Raw genomic sequence first — 21,923 nt, 5'->3', positions numbered from 1 at the left:
ATCATTATTATATTTATTATTGAAGGATTTTATAAATATATGCCAACATAATTAAACTCTGAATTGTTCGTAACAATTAATTCAATTTTCACAAACAGCCTTGGAATCGTTATCTTCTTCGTATTTCATACAAGGACAGTTATAATCCTTAATATAATATCCTGGCTCAATAAACGAAACTTGTTGTGTAGTTTGACAATCCATTTTGTCATTAGGAACTTCAATATGAGTTTTTGGTTTCCAATCTTTTTTTTGTTTTTGTGCTATACTCAAAGGTAAAAATGACAGTTTTTGTGTTGTTAAGCTGTCCATGACCACTAAAAAACAATATTTAATTAACATATTTTTCTAAGTGGGCCGCTCTAAATGAAATTCAAAAGTTTTGTCTGGTGCCCTTTTTTCGAATTCAAAATGTGAGTATATTTTAATTAAATTAAAAGAAAAAAAATTTTTTGATATTGAAAATTGTATGAATAAAAAATTTTCAAAAAAAAAAAAAATAAATATATTCGATAGTTTTTTTTATGATGTTATTTTTGAATTTTAACTAAAATATTCCTAATAAATTTGGAATTTTCAAGTATCATTTCAAAAAAAAAAAAAACTTAAAACAACAAGAATATACGGTCAAAAATTCTTTAAATTTTGTATGACATGATAAAAAGTATTTAAAAAAAATATACAAACATATTATTCATTCCCCTTTTTTTATTTCAAAAAATTTGGAGAAAACTATTAAGTTTTTTAGAGCGACCTAAATAACACAATTTCTAATTAATATGCTACTTTGAGGTTTTTCGTATTGTTGTATCGGCTTAAATGACTTCAACATAGAATAACATTCTGGGTTATTTCTTTGATAAGATAGCCTCATGGTAGTATTTTTTTCAAAAGGACTCTTTGGCAGTTCAATCGAATTTTTTGGTATTATGGGCTCAAGTTTTATTAGAGGTTTACTGCTAAAATCATGTCTATGGCTTGTTAATGTTTGGATTGGTCCTTTTCCTGATAGCTTCACTTGACGGGGTAAAATTGGTTTTCGTTTTTCGTATGAAAAATGCATAGGAAATGAAAGCTAAGAAATATAAATGAAATATTAAAATCTTTCAAGAAATGAGTCAGTTTTAATAAATAATAGTACCTCATAAATTGTTTTTGACTTTAGTAATGTGTTGCCGTATGATTCTAAGTTTTGTTTGGGTAATATTGGACATATTTTAGGAGGAATGCCATTAAAAATATAGCTGTTTTTATATATTGTATCATAATTGTCAGTTACGTTTTCTTTATTGATCGATAAATTGTTAATTGGTAAAATCATTCTAGGTGGAGAGCCCTTGTTGAAATTTGAAATAAAGCTGTGAAAAATAATTAAAATATATTAAGATATCAAGATATCAAGTATTGTTTAATGAACAATAATACCTTAGTTTATAAGTAGTATCGCTGGACATACTCTCATTTGGTTTTTGATAAAGTTTTTTCTTTGCCCATGGAGGTGTAGTTCGTTTATAAGCATTGAAAGGAAGATAAGATAATTTGTTTACTGTATTGCTCTCCATTTTTACTAAAACAAAACAGTTGATTATTCAAATCATAAAAACATATAAATAAATAAATACTTTCAGGTTTTACATATTTAATAATTCGTTTAAAGGACTTTGGGGGGCCATTATATTCTGGTGCAGGAAACGAAAGCTTTTGCACCGTGTTACTTTCCATAGGTCCATTTTCGGTTATTAAATTTGACTGAGGTAAAATTGGATACCGTTTATTAGATGTTTTAAAAATGTAATCGTGTTTTTGTGTAGTTATTGTTTTCATAGACCCTGAGCCTAAAAGGCTTGATGGATTAGGATAGATTGCTTGACGTTTTTCACAGTTGTAGTAGCCAGGAAAAGACAACTAAAAAAATAAACTTTCAAAATGGTTTCAAGATATTTTTGTTTGTTAAATGTTAATATTAGGCAGTTTTCAACATTTTTTAACTAATTATTCATGTATTAAAAAAAAAAATTGACAAAAATTAAAGAAAGTGGAAAAGGAATAAAGAAATGTAGCAACAAGAAAGTTAACAAAATAATTATTTATTAAAATTATATTTTAATAATATATATGGGTCGTTTCACGAGGAATCACAGAAAATCACAACTTCGCCAAATCAAAAATCTAAGAAACTTTCCATCTAGAGCATGAAAAAAAAGAAACTTTTGTTCTAGCAAAATTTTCTGGCAGTGGATTTTCCGAGTTTTTCTTTAAAAACCGATTTTACTGTAGAGTAAAATGTATGAAAATCGACACATTTTTAGGTTTTCTGATGCAACGGTCCGTTTCCGACCATATGTTTCATGGAGAAAAATGATCTACTCGACAAAACAAACAATTCCAGTGAAAAAAATTTTTTCGAAAAAATTTGACCTGAACCTATGAAAATTGTCAGATTTTCACGTGAGCAAAACGTCAAAATTTGAATGTCAATTTTTTTGAAATTTTTTTCACTAGAATTGTTTGTCGTTTCGAGTACATAATTTATCTCCATGAAACATATGATCGCAAATGAACCGTTGCATCAGGAAACCCAAAAATGTGAATTTTAAACCCCTTTTTGCCAATTCCGTTTCTGAAGAAAAACTGGGAAAATTAACCGCCAGAGAGTTTCGCTAGAACAAAAGTTTCTTAGATTTTTGATTTGGCGAAGTTGTGATTTTCCGTGATTCCTCGTGAAATGACCCATATAATAATATATAATATATTTTTTGAACCGAAAATAACATTGCAAGTGTTTTGCAAAAGTGCAAAAAATGGTTTTTAGAATATTATAGTCGTATTGATTATTGATTATTATAGTTGTATTGATTATTATCAATACTACAATACTATGGGGAGAAGTGCTGTAAAACAAAAAAAAAACATTCATTATAGTCAAATTAAAAACATGTCTCAAAAAGTCGAATTCCCATTGTGTTGTAACCAACAAACTCCTTGACAAATAATTTGCTGCAAATTACTTCTTGCATATTGGGTGTGTAAGGCATTATTAAAAAATATACTTTAGATTTGCAACTGTTTAGGTTTGCAACCATTACCTACTACTAAATTAAATTTGTGTTTTAATGCATAAAAACCCCCTAATATTATAATAAAGTTAATACTTAGATTTAAATATGTATGTATGAAAAAAATTACCTTCGTCACTGTATCTTTGGAAAGACTCTCGTTGCTCTTTTGCATCTGAGATAAGGGCAATATTGGAAATGGTTTTTTAACGATAGAATCAAAAGATTGAAATGAAGTCTTGTAAACTGTATTTGTATCCATTTTTATTATTGGATGAATGTAGGTTCTAATAGGTTTAAAACTTCCAGGACGCTTTGGTTGAACATATTTCTACTTACGACAAACAAAAACTTATTAATAGTAGGTACATCTTTTATTAATTACGATTTTAATTAATTTTTGAGTCATACACAGTAAAAAATCAAAATTTTTGAAAACAGAACAGAAAAAAGTTTTGAAAATTTTTTTTCATATAGCATGAAAAAAAAAAATTAAACAATTTTTGATCGTATGCAATTAAAAATAATTCTAATTTGAAATTAATATAAGAACATTTTGTATAAATTCAAATATTATTAAAAAATAACTATTATAAAACATTTAAAAAAAGTTAATTCATAGAATAAATTTCTTTGAAAGCGAAAAATCCATATAATTTTACTAAATTTTTGTACTAAATACATGATAATTTTATTTTTTTTTAAATGGGGCATTGGATTTTTGTTTCATTTGTGATGGATACTTTTATAAGTAAATACAAACCATTTTAATAGTTGGAACACAGTTTGTTAATTGACATTTACAGAAACTCTTATCTTGACTGTTTTCAACCATGTTCACTAATTTTAGTTAACTAAAATATCATTTTATAACTTCTTATTTATTTTATTTTTGATACACAAAAATGTTGGTTAATAAAATAATTTAAAATACACTTACTCAAGATACTTTATCAAATTTAAAAAAATGATGTTAATGATACTTTGTGATACACGACTAAAATTTCTAGAGAACAATGTAATAATTTTTCGAACTAAGTATAATTTTTTTTTGATACAATTTGGAACAAACCATAGCTTACTTTATAAATATCATCAAAATTGTTTTGTTGTTACTAAGGCAATAAACAGATTAAATTTGCCATTTTCATGTACGAGTATAGGTACAAATTCGTACTATGTATATTTTTATATTTGTTCTATAAAATATTCTTCGCTTAGACAGAGAATGGTTTATTATAAAAAAAGGAGAAATTAAATAATATTTTAAACAATTTATTGTTTATGCTTTTATTCGACATTGATCAATCAAATAGCATCAACAGCATCCCCCTCTTCTTCTGAACTGTAGTCATCTCCGAACTCAATATCTTCATCCAAGCCATCCTCAACAAATGTGACTGTATCATTAATCCGCACTGATTCAGGAAATTCGCCATAAGTTTTCAAATTCCTAGCTTCATCTGGTGTATATTTTAAAATAACATCTGCTTTTGAGTCTTGATAGTCACGAAGACCAATAAGTATGATATCCCCTTGGTTGATCCATACCTTTTAATTTAGGAGTTGATTTAAAAAATAAGTATTAAATTCAAATTAAAGAAATTATGTATATCGGAAATTGAGCCGAAATTGTTTGTCCAAAATGTTATTGTAAATTTTAGTAAAAAAAAAAAAATAAATTAAACACTTCGACGTGATAAGGCAAAAATATGTCATTTTGTTTTTTTTACTCGTTTTTTAACTGAGTAATTCAACATCATTAAAATGAAGTAACAATTACCTTTTTTCTCAATTTCCCTCTAATATGACAAAGTCTTTTAACACCATCAAAACACATAGCTTCTAATCTGCCATTACCAAGCATTTTTGTAACTTGGGCATATTCTTGTTCGTCTTCTTTAAAAATGAGCTCTCGTTTTTCGGATTCATTTTCATTTTTCCCTCGACGGCGGTTTTTTCCTCCTTTTCCCTTGTTTTTAGGCATTTTTCAAACAAATTTTTCACAGCTATTAAATGTTTCTAAATAGGAGAAAAGTAGTAATTTGGCAAAAAATCGTTTTATATATCCAATAGCCAAGTTGACTTTTGATGACGAAATTCGGATTCGGACATGTGCCAAACTGATATTCTACCGTGGCTTACCCAGCATGAAAGTTAGGTAGGTAATAGTAGTAAATTATTTATTTATTAATATGGCTGGAACTAACATCATATTTCTTATGTTATTTATTTGTCAATGAAGCTATATTGTAAGCATACTGTAAAATTTAAATGAATTTTACTTTCATTAATTAAATAATAATACACAACTATTTTTTTTCATTTCAGTGATTTAATGAATTTACTGATTCTTTCATACTGGGTAAAAACTTGTCATTCCATCGCAAATTCACTTGTTTATTTGAAGAAAATCATGCAGCGTTCTACTGTATCATTAAAAAGATAAATATATTTTATATTTAGTTTTTTTGTATATTAATATATTAGAGCATATACAAATTTTTTAAAGCCAGAAAAACTCGAGACTAACATACTTACCTATCTACTCAAGACAAATAAAGAAAATTAATAAAAATGAATACTATTAGACGTGACTATCACGAAATTATAGACGTTCTTAGTGAGTCAATTAATTTAACGGAATCGATCCCAATACATAATGAAACTGGTAATTATAATTTTTATATTTTTCCACATGATTTTTTTAAAGATAAGATTCAACATATAGAAGATTTTGAGCCTATATTTGCTGACGATTATTCAACCCAAACAAATACGTATACACCAAATGAGGAAATAATTTCAACAGAGGTGAATATTCATTAAAATTATTTTTTTTATAGAATTATTATTGATTTATTTTTATAGAATGAACATGATATCCATTTACAAGAGTCTAACAACTCATCAATCGGAAATATTAATTTTTTTAGATATAAACGGTAAAATAATTAATTAAAAAAACTCTAAATTTACAAATAGAATAATGATTTTATTTTGTATGTATGTATTGTTGCAGAGAACACAATGGTGCAAGATCTAAAGGGCAAACTATGCAAATAAATAATTTGGCTCAAAATAATTCAAATGTAGACCGAATTGCTTTAAGTTCAGACAGTGAAGACGAATACATTTGTAGTTCAACCGAAGACGTACAAAATTTAGGAACCTCTAATTTTTTGAATCAAAACAATCATAATGAAGTTCGTGTTGAACAAAATTTTCGGTATGTGTAAACATTGCTTATATAATGAGCTTTAAAACAAAATATTTCAGAATACTGTTTGATGGATCCTCATCGTGCGAGCTCGAACCAAATCATATTGAATGTAGATGTCATAGAAAACGTATTTTAAGAAATACAAGTTTCTCACAAATCCAAAACAACAAAAATACATTACAAAATTCTCTTTCAATAAACTCACTTGATCCATTACCAGGCCCGTCTGGTCTGAGTCTGTCAATACAGGCTCAAGCATCACAAAATAACTGGAGTACTGAAAATACTGAAAGTAATCGATCAGGAGTGAGCGACGTTTTGACTGCACCTGAGCTTCAATTAGATTTTTTTTCAGACTCCAGTAACGACTCTACTGAAACTGAAACAAATAATGTAATATAAATTTCTATTAGTAACATAAACATTTGCAGAATTATTTGTTTTCTTAGGAAGCTACTGGTTCACAACCGTCGGGTCACCTTATCAGTTCTAGCAGAACTAATAATAGAGATGGACTATTTAACAATAGAAGGTAGAAAAAAACCATGTCATAACAATATGTCTACGATGCAACGAGTATTTAATAGTGCTTTCTTAAAATTCAAAATGAGATTCTAAAAATTATAAAAATAATTGGAGCCAAATATTTTTCTTAATATTTTTTTCACGAACTAATCCGATGTGCTATACAAACCGTGATTTCTGTGTTGAAATTATTCATAATGTAAAGGAGCTATTTTTCAAATGGTCTAGTAGTGAAATTTCTCTTCTGTTTGTTTGTTAAAACTTAGTTTAATGGGCAAAACACTCGCTAAGCAGGCTCTGGTACGGTTCCAAGAGAACTATATTGTGAAATGTTTTCTTACATACTTTCCCAGATATTCTAAATGATTTTTTTATGTTTTTTTAGCTATGGTCGTCAACCTAATACAAGAGATTTCTACAGTAGAAGTTCACACGGCTCTGCTGGTCCAATGCGATCCTATAATCGTCAACTAGTAGGCCGAAACGATAATTTATACAGAAGACGGTTTTATCATAATTTTTCACAGTCTTCCACATACATTCCCCATCAAAGGCTATGGCATCAACAATATCATTTTCAAGAAATGTATAGACGTTTTATGTCAAACAATTACGATGAAAGAAATAGTAACAACAGTACAAATTCAAATTCTTCTAATTGGCGAAGGTAAGATAATTGGAGAAAAAAAAGAGATTTTTAAAACTGCTTTTTTAAGGTATGAGCAACTTGATCCATATTCATATCTTAGGTTGAACGTGAGTATTTTTTTCCAAAAGTGCAAGCAAACTCTCTTATCATCTTTTAAAATAGCTTCGAGGTACTGATGATTCAACTTTGTACTTTCCTTCCACTAACACATATCTAAATAGAGGAGCGTCACAGGTTAGCTTCAACAAAAAGCTAAAAGAAAAGCTTAGCTTTTGGATTTTCCTTATTCATTCATTCATGAAAAGCTATTTGTATTTCTTTTTTTCCAGGAAATTATCGAAAAATATACGTTGTGCTACAAATTTTCAACTATAAATGAAAGTTTTAACAACGAAAAGTGTTCTATATGTTTATCAAATTTTAAGGAAGTTACATTTGTTAGGTAACTTAATATTCGCTCCAAATGAAACTCAAAATTTATAAATTGCCATTTTTAAAATGTATTTTTCTTTGCTAGTTATAATTTTGTTATTAAAGTTGAAATTTGGTTTTTATTTTTATTATTATTTTTTTTTATTGTGTTATTATTATTCAAATTTTAGATATAATTATTGAGTTTGGTTTGGAACGGTCTAAGAAATAAGTAAAAAAAAATAAAACGTATTCAATTATTTTATTTTTCTAGACGATTGCCTTGCCTGCATTTTTATCATTGTGAATGTATAGAGTATTGGCTGCGGCTAAATAGTACATGCCCTGTTTGTCGAATAGATATTCAAAAAAAGTAACACTCGTATAAAATTACATTTAAAATAAAGAAAGAATTAAGATATTTAAGTAATTAGATTTATTTCAGAATATTTAATATTTATGTATAATAATGATAAGTATAAGTATAATAATAAATTTAAATAAAATATATTTAAAATATTGAAATGCATATTTTTTCGTTATTTTTATATAATTTAATGTAAGTCAAATATATAATTGTTTTATTTTTAGTTGGACATTATAGTTTGTCCTGCTAGGGTAGATAGATTACTTTGCTGAGCGCTGGATAATGTCTCGTTTTGAGGAGCTAAACATATTATATAATCAGAATTTTATAATCCGAATATTATTTATATTAATCCAACTTATTACCGTTTAGTGTTCCACTTGATGTCACTGGAAAATAAAACATATTTTTTTTAACTTTATGTTTGCTAAAAAAATAAAAATGATAAAGCTTACCATTGTTTTGAAGAGAGCCTGATGTTTGGTGTGGACCTTGCCAATGTCCCTGTTCTTGTTGATAACGTTGGTGTGCTTGTTGACGAGCTCTAAATTCAGCAGCTTTTAATTGTTCTAGGTGAAATTGTTGTCTTTCTTGTATTAATTGTTGACGTTGATATTCTAGTCCTTCTCTTTCTCGTTCCATTGTTGTTTCGAGTTCCTCAAAATGTCGAAGTTTAATCTCAAGCTTCTTCATTTGTGTTTCTACTAAAAGTGCTACCAGACTTTTTATTTTTCGCTCCTCTACAGCAGCTAAATGTTTAGCTTTTACAGCTGCTGCTGCTAATGCTGATGCTGCTGCTGTTTGTATATTAGCTTCATTAAATGTTTTTGTGTCAGCTTCTTGTTTATCATGAATCTCAGATGGATCGTGTGCGTTATCTGCGCCTGTTTCTTCTTTTATTACACCTTTTTCAGTGGACTTTTTAGTTTGAACGATTTCATTATCTTTTTGGACATCTTGAAATTGAGAACGAGGTTTGAAAAAAAAAATAGAAAAAAAAAATAAATTATTATTTAAATATATTCAACGATATTTAAAAAAATCTCCAACCTTCTTTTATAAAATTTTCATTTGTTGATGTATTAGTCTTTTGTTCTTCATCATCTTTATCCTTATCGGATCCAGTACCAGCAATTCCACTCATTGATAATCCAGCAAAAGGATCGAACTTTCCACTCTGTGTAGATTTTTCAACATTTTTGAAATGTGCATCCAACATGTTTGCCGGTACTTCATCCTATAACACAAAAAGTTCAAGTTTGCCATTTTGTAATGAAAATAATTTGCTTAACAATTTATGAAAAAATAAATCTTTTGATTGGAGTTTTTTTTAAATCTTAGATAATAACAATTTTTAGAAATGTGATACCTTTATAGTAGAGAATTCTTCCATCGCAGCTTTTGCTGCACTTGCAGCTATTCGAGGATCTACCACTGAAGCTAAAAAAGCTACGGTTGACATTATTGGATTACCAGCCTTACTAAATGGTATTGGTTGAAATGATAATGGGCCAAGAAATAGATTTTCGTCTTCTAAATAAGGATCTTCAATTGGTAAACGCAAAAAATGTAAGATACATTCATCTTGCGTGCGAGAACCGACATGTTCGCAAACTTTATTCCAATCGTCTTTGAACATTTCTAAACCTTCCAATAATAAAAGAGTTTCTTGTTCTGTCCATTCTCGGTTGATACCTGCCGCTGTTTTATTTCGCATCACTTGAGGTTTTTTAGAATATTGATCCAATTTTAGTCCAAATTGACCACTAGTATCTGATATTCCCGACTCTGTTTTGTGTGTTGATTCATTGGAACCTTGTGTGGATTCACTGTCTTTTTTTTCAGAGTTATATTTTCTTTCTAGATCCAATAGATTTTTTGCAGCAAATGGCTGCGGAGTTTTTTGTACATTTATTGGTTGTAACCCAGATGGCGTGTCGCTTAAAACATGAAAATGCGAAGTTGGTGGTGGTCCCATTGGGGTAGGTCGGGCTTCAGAATCTATTTGATAATTAATTAAACCCCATTGTTCTAAAAATGCATGTACACGCATTATAGCGCACACGTCTCCAGCTAAATTTCGACGACAAGCCGTACTAGTCAAATATTCTGTAGGATTTAACCTATAGGTGTCAATCATAAAATTTCGATAAGCTAGGTAAATCTCAGGAGTTTTTGATTTGTTTTTTCCATTGAAAAATTCTGGCAGGGCTCGCTTTTCAACCACGTGAATAGAAGAATATTCGAACCAAGCTGAATATGATGGAACAATAATATGATGTGCTTGTTCAGTTACGTTGTCTTCTAAATCATCATTTGCTTTAAAATCTTGGGTATTAGAATTTTCACTCAATTTTCCTTGTTGAGAATCATCACCACGATCAGCTTCCTCATCTAAATCGGTTACTGTTGCCCCCTAATACAATAATATTTGAATGTATTGTAATGTTTTTTTTTTTTGAAATACAAAAAATTAAATTACTTTAATAGGCATTAAATCGCCATCCTTTTTACTCATATTAGATGTGGCAATATCCGTATTACTTGTGCCAGGTTTAACTTCTGTGATATTGGGTTCACTCTGTGGTTCCTCCATATCTTTTGTCAAGTCTTCACCTTCTTCATCCTCTGCCCGAGTTTTTTTCTGAAATACTGCTGGTGATCGTCCACTCTTCCTTTTATTTTTAAGTTGTGGAGATGGTGATCGTTTTCTTTTTTTATCAATAGATTTTTTCTTTGATTTATCATCGACAGTTGCAGTCATAAGTTCATCTACACCAATGCGAAGTTTATGCACTTTTTTCTTTCCAAATTCATCAACTTCATAATCTTCTTCCGACATCCATTCGTTATATTGTTCTATGTCTAAGACCCACGATGCAGAGAGTAACCAACGTTTATCACCAGGTGACATTGGATTGTCTGGAACTTGCTCCTATTCATTTTCAAATAAAAAATAAACTTATATTTAAATCAAAATCAACATTTAACTGATAAATACCGGCAAATCGAACAAATTTGGAACCCATGAATCATATGAATCAGGTAAATAATACCAATGAAGCATAACATGTTTGTCACGTTTAAATACAACTCGAGCATATTCATCAGGAAGGGGATCAACTGTAGGAAATATAATGTGTGTGGCTTCTTCTTCATCATCAACTATTTCACCTTGGCGACCTATAATAATATCCTTTATTTTCGCCGATAATGTCTTATCTACTTCTGGTTTTATAAAGACTATTGGATAACGGAGAATTTCCGCTTCTGATAATGCTCCTTCAATGTCAATTAACATCTGTACTAATGGTTCTTTTCTTCCTTGGTTCTAAAAAAGAAGGAAGAAAAAATAATCCTTAAAAATGTTTAGATAATTCCTAAAATTATTATCAAATACCATAAAATCAAATTTTCTCCATCTTTGTTCCGCTTTGTATTTATACATTACAGATAAAATTTGACAAAGGGCTCCTCCAGATTTAAAGTCTAAGAAGCATCGCATCTGGAAAATTCAATAATAATATAATTTTTACTACAAATATTATTGTTTTCAAATAAAATTTCTTACAGGAAGCCGTGTGACCGGAGCATCTGATGTATGTTTACCCAATTTTGAATCCTGATACTGAATAAATTGAATGATTAATTGACTGAGACTCTCTTTTGTTGGCGGATCTGCTTGTATGTGCTAGAAAAATGCATAAAGTAAGAGAAATGTTGTATATAAGATAAAGACAAATATTGTTGTAAAAAGGACGCCAATCAATCAATGTACCTTTTTACAGTTTTTTTGTAAATACAATCTAACATTTTCGAATCCTTGCAATGATTCAGCAGACTGAAAGAAGTCAATATTAGGTCCCCCGTCTTTCTTTGGTCCTAACGTTACCATTTTACTAATATTTTACTTTTTACTTTTTAACTATTGATGTTTTAACATAAATTAATGAATGGCTTTTTCTAGTTTTGTTCGAATATTAATCTAGAACGGAACATAGTTTTGTTCGATGTAAATTCAATTTCTTTTTTTCAATCATAAGTTTTAAAAGACGTACGGTAATGGTATTCAAAAAAAAAAAAAATTACGATATTTTAACTTAAAATAAATTCACTTTTCAATGGATTATTATTATATATTCTTAGTAAGGTATTGTGTACCTTATTTAATACAACTAATATTTATTGAATTGTGTTATTTCTAATGATACGTCAAAACATCTTTAACTATTTTAACTCACCCCCGTAACAAAAAAAACATATATATTTATAAATATATATCTACTTATTATTAAATACATCTCTTCTACAAAAAAAGAAAAAACTCAAATAATTACAGTTGTGCAGTTGAAAAAGAATATAATATAGTTTAACTAAATAATATAATATAATAGTAAAAAAAATGTTTATTAAAAATTCTTTTTAATACCGATTATATACATATATTGAAGAAATTTTTTTTACAATGTTTAAATATTTTGCATAAATTTATTTTTCAGAAATAATAAATAATTCTTTTTTCACTCATCATATGTTTTGAAGCTACTCGATAACATTTTTAACAAAATGAAAATTGATATTTATATGTTAAACAGTTTAGTTATTTAAAAATTATATGCTATGAATAAACATTATTTGCATTATTGACAAAATAAGATGAGAAAATTTGGCGATGAGAAAATCTGAAAATAAAAACAAGATATCTTTATATTATAATTTTGCTTAAAAATATTAACAATACATATGGAGGAAAGCGTATTTGAAGCTCAGAGGAAAATAAAAACACCTCCACAATTCCCTGATTGTATAATTCAGCCAACACCAAGATTAATTCACCCTAAGAAACGTAAGTTTGATGTGGCGGAATTTGAAGAAAACAAGTCTCTCAAAAATTCAGAACTAAATACTGGAAATGAGTTGGATCCGCACGCTTCATTTTGCACATTAAAAAATCGGTCAGATGAATATATTGGTGAACATAGTACATCACCAGATATTAAACAAAAACAAAACGACCAACCACATATAATTCTTTATCCAAATAATAATAAAAAAGCCCATAAGCACAATGAACCACAAACATGTGTAAATTATGACTTGGCACAAGGGAAAAATTTACAACATGCCCCATCATCAAATGAGTTACTACAAGTTGCAGTTGCCGACGATATAGTTGATTTAAATGAATGGTGTAACCACAGAGTATTGGCAAAACAAGATGATTTTTATGTACCAGGAGTTATAAAATCTTGCGAAGGAAAGAATACAATTTATGTTGACATTGATTCACCCATTGGAATAACAAAAATTTATAAAGATATTTTAAATATTAACAATTTTGATATTGTAAGTGATGCCAGTCCATCTATTGCTGATGTAAGTATTGCTTATATGAAATTTACAATAATTTAAATAACATAATTATTATTTTGAAAGATTAAAACAAATGTAAAAGTTTGTGTTCGTGACACTACACCTAACCAAACACATGTTTTTCTCCAAGGATCTATAAAGAGTATAGATAATTTAACAAAACAAATTGAAGTTCAACTACAGAATAAGCCAGAAGAAAAAAAAATTGTTAAGCGTGCAGATATTCGTTTACTGAGACCTCCTTGGTGGGACGAATTAAAAGAATATCATACAATTAGCTATTCATGTGATGATTCAACAAAAATATCGAGGCAGACAGAATTTCATGGTTCGCAAATGAGTATTGGAAATAGATATGATCGATGTTCATCCAACACTATTAGTACTTCAAATGAACCATCAACTGGTTTGCCAATACAAGCACTTGAACCACACATGATTCCTTTGCAAGTACATCAAGTACTTCCTGCGTTACAATCTGACGAATATTACAAAACTTCAGCTAATAGTTTGGGACTAAACACAAAAACTACCGAAGTGATTCTTCATCGTGGGAACAATTTAATACAAAGAAATAATAAATTATCTGAAGGACAAATGCAAGGATTATCTATTTTGCCAATCTGTATTTCGACTACTGATGAAGCACATAGAAGATGTAATGATGAATACGAAAGTGATGATGAGCTAAGAAGGGGGGACATTACATTTTCTATGGATGGAGGAAGTAGTAAACGAAGTAGCATGCAAAGTAGAGGAAGTACATCCAGCTTGATGGATCACGGAAGCATTACACCACGATCTCAACCGACCACTCCAAGGTCAGTCTAAGGTTTTCCATTTCTTTCGTTTACCCATTTTTTTTTGTTTCTGATGCAGATCTCAAGCGGCGACTCCGCATCGTTTCAAAAAAGGTGATGTAGTGTCGACTCCAAGTGGAATCCGTAAAAAATTTAATGGAAAACAATGGCGCAGATTATGCTCAAATGAAACTTGTTCAAAAGAATCACAAAGAAGAGGATATTGCTCTCGACATTTAAGTCAAAAAGGAAATGTTTTACGATCTTCAACGGTCTTACCGTGTCAAATTTCAAGGTGAATTTTCAGTAAATTCATGCTTGTTTTAATTCAAAATGTAAATAAATAATTGTATAAAATATTTTTTTTTGTTTGCAGCAGGTCAAGTAGCAAAACACAAAATGAAGAGGATACATCTCGTGATTCAGAAACTTCACCAAATTATAGAGTGACCGGCCGTTTTGATCAAGAAGAAACTGATGTGGCAAATATGTTAGGTATGTTGAACATTTAAACTAATAATATGTAGTTGACTGACCTGTTGCGGTAAGATGCATATTTATTGTCTCGTCCGTACATACTGTAGTATCAATAGTATTTAAGTTAATCAAATACTATTTACGCATATGTACTTACTTCATATAACTAGATGTACTTATTTAATCATACAGCAGAACAACTTAATTATTTATTAATTTTTCGTGCTCAAAAGAAATGAAGTACAGGTTTTAATAAATAAATAAATAATAAAGAAAAGTCTATTAAAAATTCTATTTTCAATATGAATGTTTACGATTTACAATCTGGAGCTGAACTATACATGAAATGTTTGCGTGAGTCTACATACAAACATAGTTAAATTTGTTATAATTTTATTATTTCAGTATCATTAAGCAGTTCAAGATCTGCTACTCCAGCATTCTCCTCTCCAACTGGTCAAGTCTGTTCACCCATTAATATAACACAATCACCTTTAACAATAGGAAATCGTCACAATGTTTTTATGCCGATAGGAGGAAGTCCTGCACAATCAGACTCAAAAAAGTACAAAAGCAATGAATCACCTGTTTTGTACAGGAACACTATTACACAACAAGTAATTCGTCCTGAATTAGTAAGACCACTACAAACTTTACCGCCGCCATCATCTGGTCATCAACATATTATCGAAAACACCACAAGTGTTATAAGAATAAGTTCAGCTTCTTCTAATACACATCAAATAGTGAGACCTGTTATAGTAGATCCTACACATTTAATACCAGTGCTACCAACAATGAAAAATGATTCATCGAATTCACTGTCAAAAAACGAAATCAGCACGGGCTCAGTTTACCAATGGCACACTTTACTTCCAATTATAAATACAGACACAACCACAAATAGAAAAATTGTGCTAAATACATCTTCAAAACAATGCATCGACAGTAGTGAACCAGCTCTAATTACAAACGATGATAACCAGACTGCATGTTTAGATGTATGTGGCGATACAGAAGACGATCAAGGTGATGACGATGTTTTTGAAACGGAACCCGTGAAAGAAAACTCATTAAATGGTATTGTATATTTTTGAAATATTTTGGCTATTTGAATAAATTCACTTTTGATTTAAACATTAGCAAGTGTTGCACAGAATCAATTAGATGGGCGAAATATTTTTAATGAGAATATCCACAAAAGTGTAGATGTATTATCGCAAAGTAAAAGAAGAACACAGTCATGCAGTGCACTGCAAGTATCAAAGGATTCTCAAAGTCCTCTTCATAAGGTAAACGATGTCTTGATGAAAAAATTTTGGAATGTTTTGGATTTTTCTCATATCTATTTTTTTCATTTATTTTTTTGAATTTGGAAAAAGGAAAAGAAATTTATGTTATTTTTTCCAAAATGAAGAAAAAACAAATTTGTCTGAATAAAATAATATATTAAATTTTTAGAATCCACGAATACGACGACCAATGAACGCTTTTATGATATTTTCCAAACGGCACAGAGCATTAGTTCATCAACAACATCCTAATCAAGACAACCGTACAGTAAGCAAAATTTTGGGTGAATGGTGGTACGCACTGAAATCAGACGAGAAAATGAAATATCATGAGTTAGCCAGTGAAGTAAAAGAAGCTCATTTCAAGGTAAAAACAAAAAAAAAATAATAATAAGGCCGCTCCAAATGAAAATCAAAAATAAAGTCCAAAATTTTTTAAAATAAAATGGGGGGGGGCAAAAAAAAAAGTTTTAAAATACTATTTTCATACCAAATGACAAAATTTTATCAATTTTTGAGCGTTAAATAATATTTTTTTATGTTTTTTACTATTTACTTTTAAATTTGCTTATTTAAAATAGATTTCAGAATATTTTATATTCTAATTTAAATATATTCTTATAAAAAAATTTCATAAAAAATAACTGTCAAAAAATTTTGAAAAAAAAATTTAATAATTTTAGGAAAATATTTTTAGAGAAGAAAATTTATGATAAAATATGATTTTCAATACAAAAATTAGAATAAATTGAAAATTTTTCAAAAATTTTTTGGAAATTTTCTTGAAAAATTATGAAAATACACCCAAAAATGGTCATTTTTGGTTAAATTTTTAACTTTTTTTTTTATTTTGCCCCATTGAATTTTCGACTTCGGGCATCGGACTTTATTTTTGATTTTCATTTGGAGCGGCCTAACTCTTCTTCATTATACATTCAATAAAATGATTTTTCGTAAGGCTCACCCTGAATGGAAATGGTGCTCAAAAGATAGGAGGAAATCTTCTAGTTCAACCAAAGATTCACACAACAGAATTGATTCTTTTGATGGGACTGATTCATTTGACGAAAAAAGTCCAAGTGATGCTAATTTATGTAAAAATGAAACTATACCATTAACCATTTCACCACACAATTTTCACAAAGAACAAATAACAAATTCAGAAGGTAAGCAGAAATATAACTTAAAAGCATACATGCACTATGATAAACAACAAAATTCAATAATAATACGATTTCTTCAGATTCTAAAATAAAGGAATATGGAGAAAACAATAAAGAAAAAAATGTAATACAAAATAAAATGAAATACACCAAACAAAATGTTGAAATAGATTTGAAATGTGCTGAAAAAGTGACAGACTCCGATATAGATGAAATTGAAGATTCTAATGAAAAACAAAAAAAGGTAATTGTACTTATTTCTAATTTATTAATTGCATAATCATGCAAGATCATTTAACAAATTAAACCTTACATTAAAATCAATCAGTACTAAACAAAAAAAAGTTACTTAATAAAAAAAATCTTTTTGTCTCCATTTCATTAGATAAATTGTTCAGAAAACGAGCATTATGATGATAATACAAAACAGGCTTGTCTTCTTTTTACTGCTACAAATAGCCTTTCTAATTCAATTACATATGCAAGTCCAAAAAACACACCAGGTTCATCAGCATTTCAACCGACAGGTAAATATTTATAAAGGCTTTTACAATAATCGAAAATTTTGAATTATTGTATCGGCCTGAATAACTTTTTATTATCATCATTCAACAGGGGGAGCATTTAAGTTAACATCTGTCAGTCCTAAATCTGAGCCATTTAGTATTCCGAATATACAAACAAAGAACAATCCAAGCTTAGAATATACGTGTGACTCATCCGTTTGTACAGATAAAAAATCAGAAAATATTGATGCAGCACAGTTTTCACCCAAAAGCAATACAGGTACACCAGAATTAGAAATCTTTTTACATATTTTTTTATAGCATTAATATTTCATCTCAATGTTTATAAACATATATATTTTTTTATAAGGCGTCTTGATTAAATAGCTTCATTTTAATCGCAAAAGTACGATATTCTTCATTTGTATATTCTGATCATTTTATTTTTTTTTATCATTAAAAAAATTAAATAATTATTATTTAGTATGAGAATACAATATAAATATATAACAATTTATCCCAAAGTTTCAAATACGGGAGGTTACATTAATACAAATACTAACATAAAGTATACAAAACAAAATTGTATCAACAATGGAACTAATAATGGAATAATTGTACTATCTCAAACTTCATTATCTGACCTACTTAATACAAACACCCTAACAACAACTAACTGTATAGAAGGCTATAACAAAGATGCAACAGTCCATGTTGGTGGAAGATCTGTAGCTCAACAAATTTTTATGATTAATCCATCAAGTATAAATAGCAGTTTTCAAGTTACAGGCCCATCTAATTCTACCACTACTACTTCTTCAAATGTATCAGTACCTTCATTGATTTCAACAAACCAATTGATAAAGGGTCAAAAATCAATAATGCTTGCAATGAATAGCAATAACCAACCTACGGTATTTTATGGATAATTTAACTTTTTGTATTCCATTTAATTTATTTCTTTAATAATTTCTAGTTGGCATTTGTTCCAATCACTGAAGATCAATATTTCAATTCTAAACAACATGTAGTTCCTGTAGATGGAGATGATAAGAAAGATGAGTTATCTAATAAATCACCTACAGTAAAAGTTTCAACCTCGGTACAATTACTTCAAGTTCCGAATTTGATGATGTCATCTACATCTGTTGCACCTACAATTATTCATTCAAAAGTTCAGAGTATTCAATTTAAGCGTGAATTTGAGATTTCTAAAGGCGTAAAAAGTTCGGATGCAATCAATTCGATGTTATCCTGCAATAGTAATTTGAATGACCAAACGGATAAAAGCATTGAAATAGTGGACTTCGAAGAAGAAAAAGATGAAAATAAGGAATTCATCCTTGCACCAACTCCAGCACAGTTGGGAAAAGCACCATTACAACGTCGTCTAAACAGTGGTAAGTTATTTAACTATTTAAAGAAAGATTTATATTTTTATTTTATATATAAATATATATATATATATTTTTTTTAAAGAAAAATCAAAAATTGATTTCGAAGACAATGGAACTTTTTATAATCACACATCTAACACCATAGAAAATCAAACGGAGCAAATATCGCCAACATCAAAAAAACATTTGGTTAAGAAAACTAAAACTGATCAGATGGACACGTAAGATGTATTAAGTTATACTCTTTTTCATGTTAATAGTAATATAAATATGTTTTTATAGTGTTCTAAGAACTGTAGACTTTGAAAAGAAATTTCAAACTCTTCCACAATTTAAACCTCAAGATTGTCAATCTCCAAGCTCTATTTTGATTCCATCTTCACCACGTCTATTTTCACAAAACTATCGTAAAAAACAGACTCTTAACCATAACAAAACAGGTACTTTTCTGTCTGATGTAATTTTTATAAAAAAAATAAAAAAATAAATAGCTCTAAATATTTAAATATTTTTTAAAAATATATATCTGTAATATCGAAGAAGACACTCATGATGTTGACACTCCTTCTTTATCATCATCGACAACTCCTGCATCTACATATATTACAGGAAATAGATTCTTTGGGCCAGAATTTTCCGTTGAACAACTACGTCACATAGGTAAAATATAGAAATAAAAGTGAAAAAAGACATAATCAGTACAATCATTTATCATATATTTTATAGCTGCAGAAATGAATGTTACAGATACAATAGAAACATCTCCTAAAACTCCAAAAACACCGTCACAAAAATCAATTGCAGATGCTGCAGAGAAAGGTCATAGAAAAATATTAGAACAAAGAAGACAGTTGGTTTTACAATTATTTAAAGAACATGGTTTTTTTCCGTCAACTCAAGCAACTAACAGTTTTCAGGTAAAACTTAGTAAAACTTCATTATCTTAAGTTTCGATAAAGATGCACGGAAGATCAATATTAAAATATTATTATAAATAGCTAATACATACGGATATTTTCCCTACGAAGCAAAGTCTACAATTGAAAATAAGGGAAGTAAGGCAGAAGTGTAATGCTCATCAGGGAATGACACCACAATCAGCCGGACCTTTTACACCGAATTCTGCTGATAATACTGGTAGTATATAAATGTGTTTTAAAGTATTTAAACAATTATATATATTTGTTAAATCATCTTTAACAGGCACTTCAATCATTTTGGATTCCTAAAAAAGTAAAAAAATTTGAAAGTTTTATTTTTCTTTTTCATAAATAAAATCAAATAATATCTACATTATAGTGCAATTGAATTTGAAAATTATACTGAACATATTGAAAATGTATTAATCACCATTAATCATTACGTTGCTTAGAATATGGAACTTAAGAGTGTTTAAAAAATAACTAAATTTTATAAATGTTGATTATAAAAGTTATAATTTAACTATAGCTTCTTTGTATGTATATTGCATTTCTCATTTAGCAAAATAATATTATGTAGCAGTATAGCATAAATTGAATGAATTATTGCTGAACATAATTTTATTGTTATGTGCCAATTTCGACTTATTCTTTTTCATTCCAAAATTGAATTGAATTGAAATTTTAAAAGGCCGCTCCAAATTATTTTCGAACATTTTACCTCAATACCTTTTTTCAGAGGGGCAAAAAAAATTAAATACTTTTTCATACAAAATTATAAAATTTAAACAATTTTTGGTCATTCATAATATTTTAGTTTTTTTTATGGTATATACATTGAGATTTGATAATTTGAAATTACTTTTACTTTCTGAAAAATTTAAACCAATGGTTTAAACCAAAAATTATTCTTTCACTTTTTTTATGATTTCAATGTAGGAAAAATTGTTTAATTAGTAAAAGTAGCATCTTTGGCGTTTTTGAACGTTTATTGTTGATTATTCTTATTAAATTATTTTTAGTTTTCATTATTTCAAAGTCATAATTGAACAGATATAAAGTGAAATAATTAAATTTAATAATTCAAATTGAAGTTAAGGCATCTGTCAAAAAATCAAAGAATATTTTTTTTAAATATTATTTATTAGTTTTTGTTATTTTAAATACGATTTTCATTAAAAAAAATTCTTAAAAATTGAAAATATTGAATTTTTTGAAAGAATATAAAAAAACCAAAAAAACTGTCAATTTTGATGCAATTTTTATTTTGCCCCATTTGAGCGGCTTAAGTTGAAGTTCGATAATTTAATGTAAACAACCTACGTTTAACGTAACTTCTCTCAACTGTCCATAAAATACATATAAATACATGTATGTATTGAAATCTTTAATTCGATATAAAAAAAAAGTTTAACGTTTTGGACCCTTGATTTTTATTATAATGATGTGAATAAGAAGAATTTCAGTAAGGTTCAAATTAATATTAAATAAAATTTTAAATACAAAAATAGGTACATTAGCATTATTTGCTGAAAATGTAGTGATAATAAAAAAAAAATTGTGTATTAAATAAATAAAATAAAAATATTTAGTAAAAATAAACAAATTGTTTTTAAATGTCCTTAAAAATCCGTCCGTTGGTTAATGTTTTTGAAAAAAAATATCTGACTTTTAAAAACTAAGATGGGTATACGCTTAAGTTCGTTGAGTCAGGTCTTCGAATCATCTTAATCAAGATTTTCACTTAAGTCGCCAAATCTATTT

At 28.4% G+C, this 21,923-nt stretch overlaps 5 protein-coding genes across 8 annotated transcripts; 2 read left to right on the top strand and 3 right to left on the bottom strand.

The window, feature by feature from the left end:
- Positions 1-32: 32 nt before the first annotated feature.
- On the bottom strand, positions 33-3,446 carry LOC134827167 (stabilizer of axonemal microtubules 1). Its single transcript, XM_063839737.1, has 6 exons — positions 3,187-3,446; positions 1,623-1,905; positions 1,426-1,567; positions 1,142-1,358; positions 787-1,075; positions 33-317 (listed from the first exon to the last, which is right to left on the bottom strand). The coding sequence occupies exons 1-6, from the start codon at positions 3,316-3,318 to the stop codon at positions 82-84; spliced, it is 1,299 nt and encodes a 432-aa protein (XP_063695807.1). The 5' UTR covers positions 3,319-3,446; the 3' UTR covers positions 33-81.
- An 869-nt stretch (positions 3,447-4,315) lies between these two features.
- On the bottom strand, positions 4,316-5,043 carry LOC134827437 (eukaryotic translation initiation factor 1A, X-chromosomal). Its single transcript, XM_063840066.1, has 2 exons — positions 4,840-5,043; positions 4,316-4,607 (listed from the first exon to the last, which is right to left on the bottom strand). Exons 1-2 carry the CDS (start codon positions 5,041-5,043, stop codon positions 4,365-4,367), a joined length of 447 nt encoding a protein of 148 aa, XP_063696136.1. The 3' UTR covers positions 4,316-4,364.
- Positions 5,044-5,122: 79 nt separating this feature from the next.
- Positions 5,123-8,387, top strand: LOC134827435 (putative uncharacterized protein DDB_G0282133). 4 transcript variants are annotated; one of them, XM_063840064.1, is made up of 12 exons: positions 5,123-5,217; positions 5,388-5,679; positions 5,770-5,870; positions 5,928-6,001; positions 6,079-6,285; positions 6,336-6,672; positions 6,729-6,811; positions 7,190-7,471; positions 7,521-7,560; positions 7,616-7,687; positions 7,759-7,895; positions 8,139-8,387. In XM_063840064.1, exons 2-12 carry the CDS (start codon positions 5,634-5,636, stop codon positions 8,239-8,241), a joined length of 1,482 nt encoding a protein of 493 aa, XP_063696134.1. In that variant the 5' UTR covers positions 5,123-5,217; positions 5,388-5,633; the 3' UTR covers positions 8,242-8,387. The 4 variants fall into 4 exon arrangements, with proteins under 4 accessions (XP_063696134.1, XP_063696133.1, XP_063696132.1 ...); XM_063840063.1 differs by having other exon boundaries at positions 5,388-5,727; positions 5,788-5,870; positions 7,783-7,895; XM_063840062.1 differs by having other exon boundaries at positions 5,388-5,727; positions 5,788-5,870.
- On the bottom strand, positions 8,288-12,195 carry LOC134827434 (SWI/SNF complex subunit SMARCC2). Its single transcript, XM_063840061.1, has 10 exons — positions 12,010-12,195; positions 11,803-11,922; positions 11,632-11,736; positions 11,233-11,562; positions 10,714-11,166; positions 9,601-10,647; positions 9,282-9,468; positions 8,687-9,187; positions 8,597-8,620; positions 8,288-8,531 (listed from the first exon to the last, which is right to left on the bottom strand). The coding sequence occupies exons 1-10, from the start codon at positions 12,124-12,126 to the stop codon at positions 8,452-8,454; spliced, it is 2,964 nt and encodes a 987-aa protein (XP_063696131.1). The 5' UTR covers positions 12,127-12,195; the 3' UTR covers positions 8,288-8,451.
- A 485-nt stretch (positions 12,196-12,680) lies between these two features.
- Positions 12,681-20,528, top strand: LOC134837474 (uncharacterized). Its single transcript, XM_063852852.1, has 19 exons — positions 12,681-13,607; positions 13,668-14,425; positions 14,484-14,699; positions 14,781-14,899; positions 15,287-15,961; positions 16,025-16,173; positions 16,343-16,540; positions 17,132-17,339; positions 17,417-17,580; positions 17,722-17,863; positions 17,952-18,122; positions 18,368-18,756; positions 18,819-19,242; positions 19,322-19,460; positions 19,522-19,679; positions 19,780-19,899; positions 19,966-20,156; positions 20,238-20,376; positions 20,443-20,528. The coding sequence occupies exons 1-19, from the start codon at positions 12,975-12,977 to the stop codon at positions 20,466-20,468; spliced, it is 5,019 nt and encodes a 1,672-aa protein (XP_063708922.1). The 5' UTR covers positions 12,681-12,974; the 3' UTR covers positions 20,469-20,528.
- The last annotated feature ends 1,395 nt before the right edge of the window (positions 20,529-21,923 follow it).

This window comes from Culicoides brevitarsis, chromosome 1 (genome assembly GCF_036172545.1).
Source record: "Culicoides brevitarsis isolate CSIRO-B50_1 chromosome 1, AGI_CSIRO_Cbre_v1, whole genome shotgun sequence".
In the NCBI taxonomy this organism is placed as follows: Eukaryota; Metazoa; Arthropoda; class Insecta; order Diptera; family Ceratopogonidae; genus Culicoides; species Culicoides brevitarsis.
The sequence above is the reverse complement of the archived record's forward strand: the minus strand, read 5'-3'. Positions and strand labels throughout refer to the sequence as shown.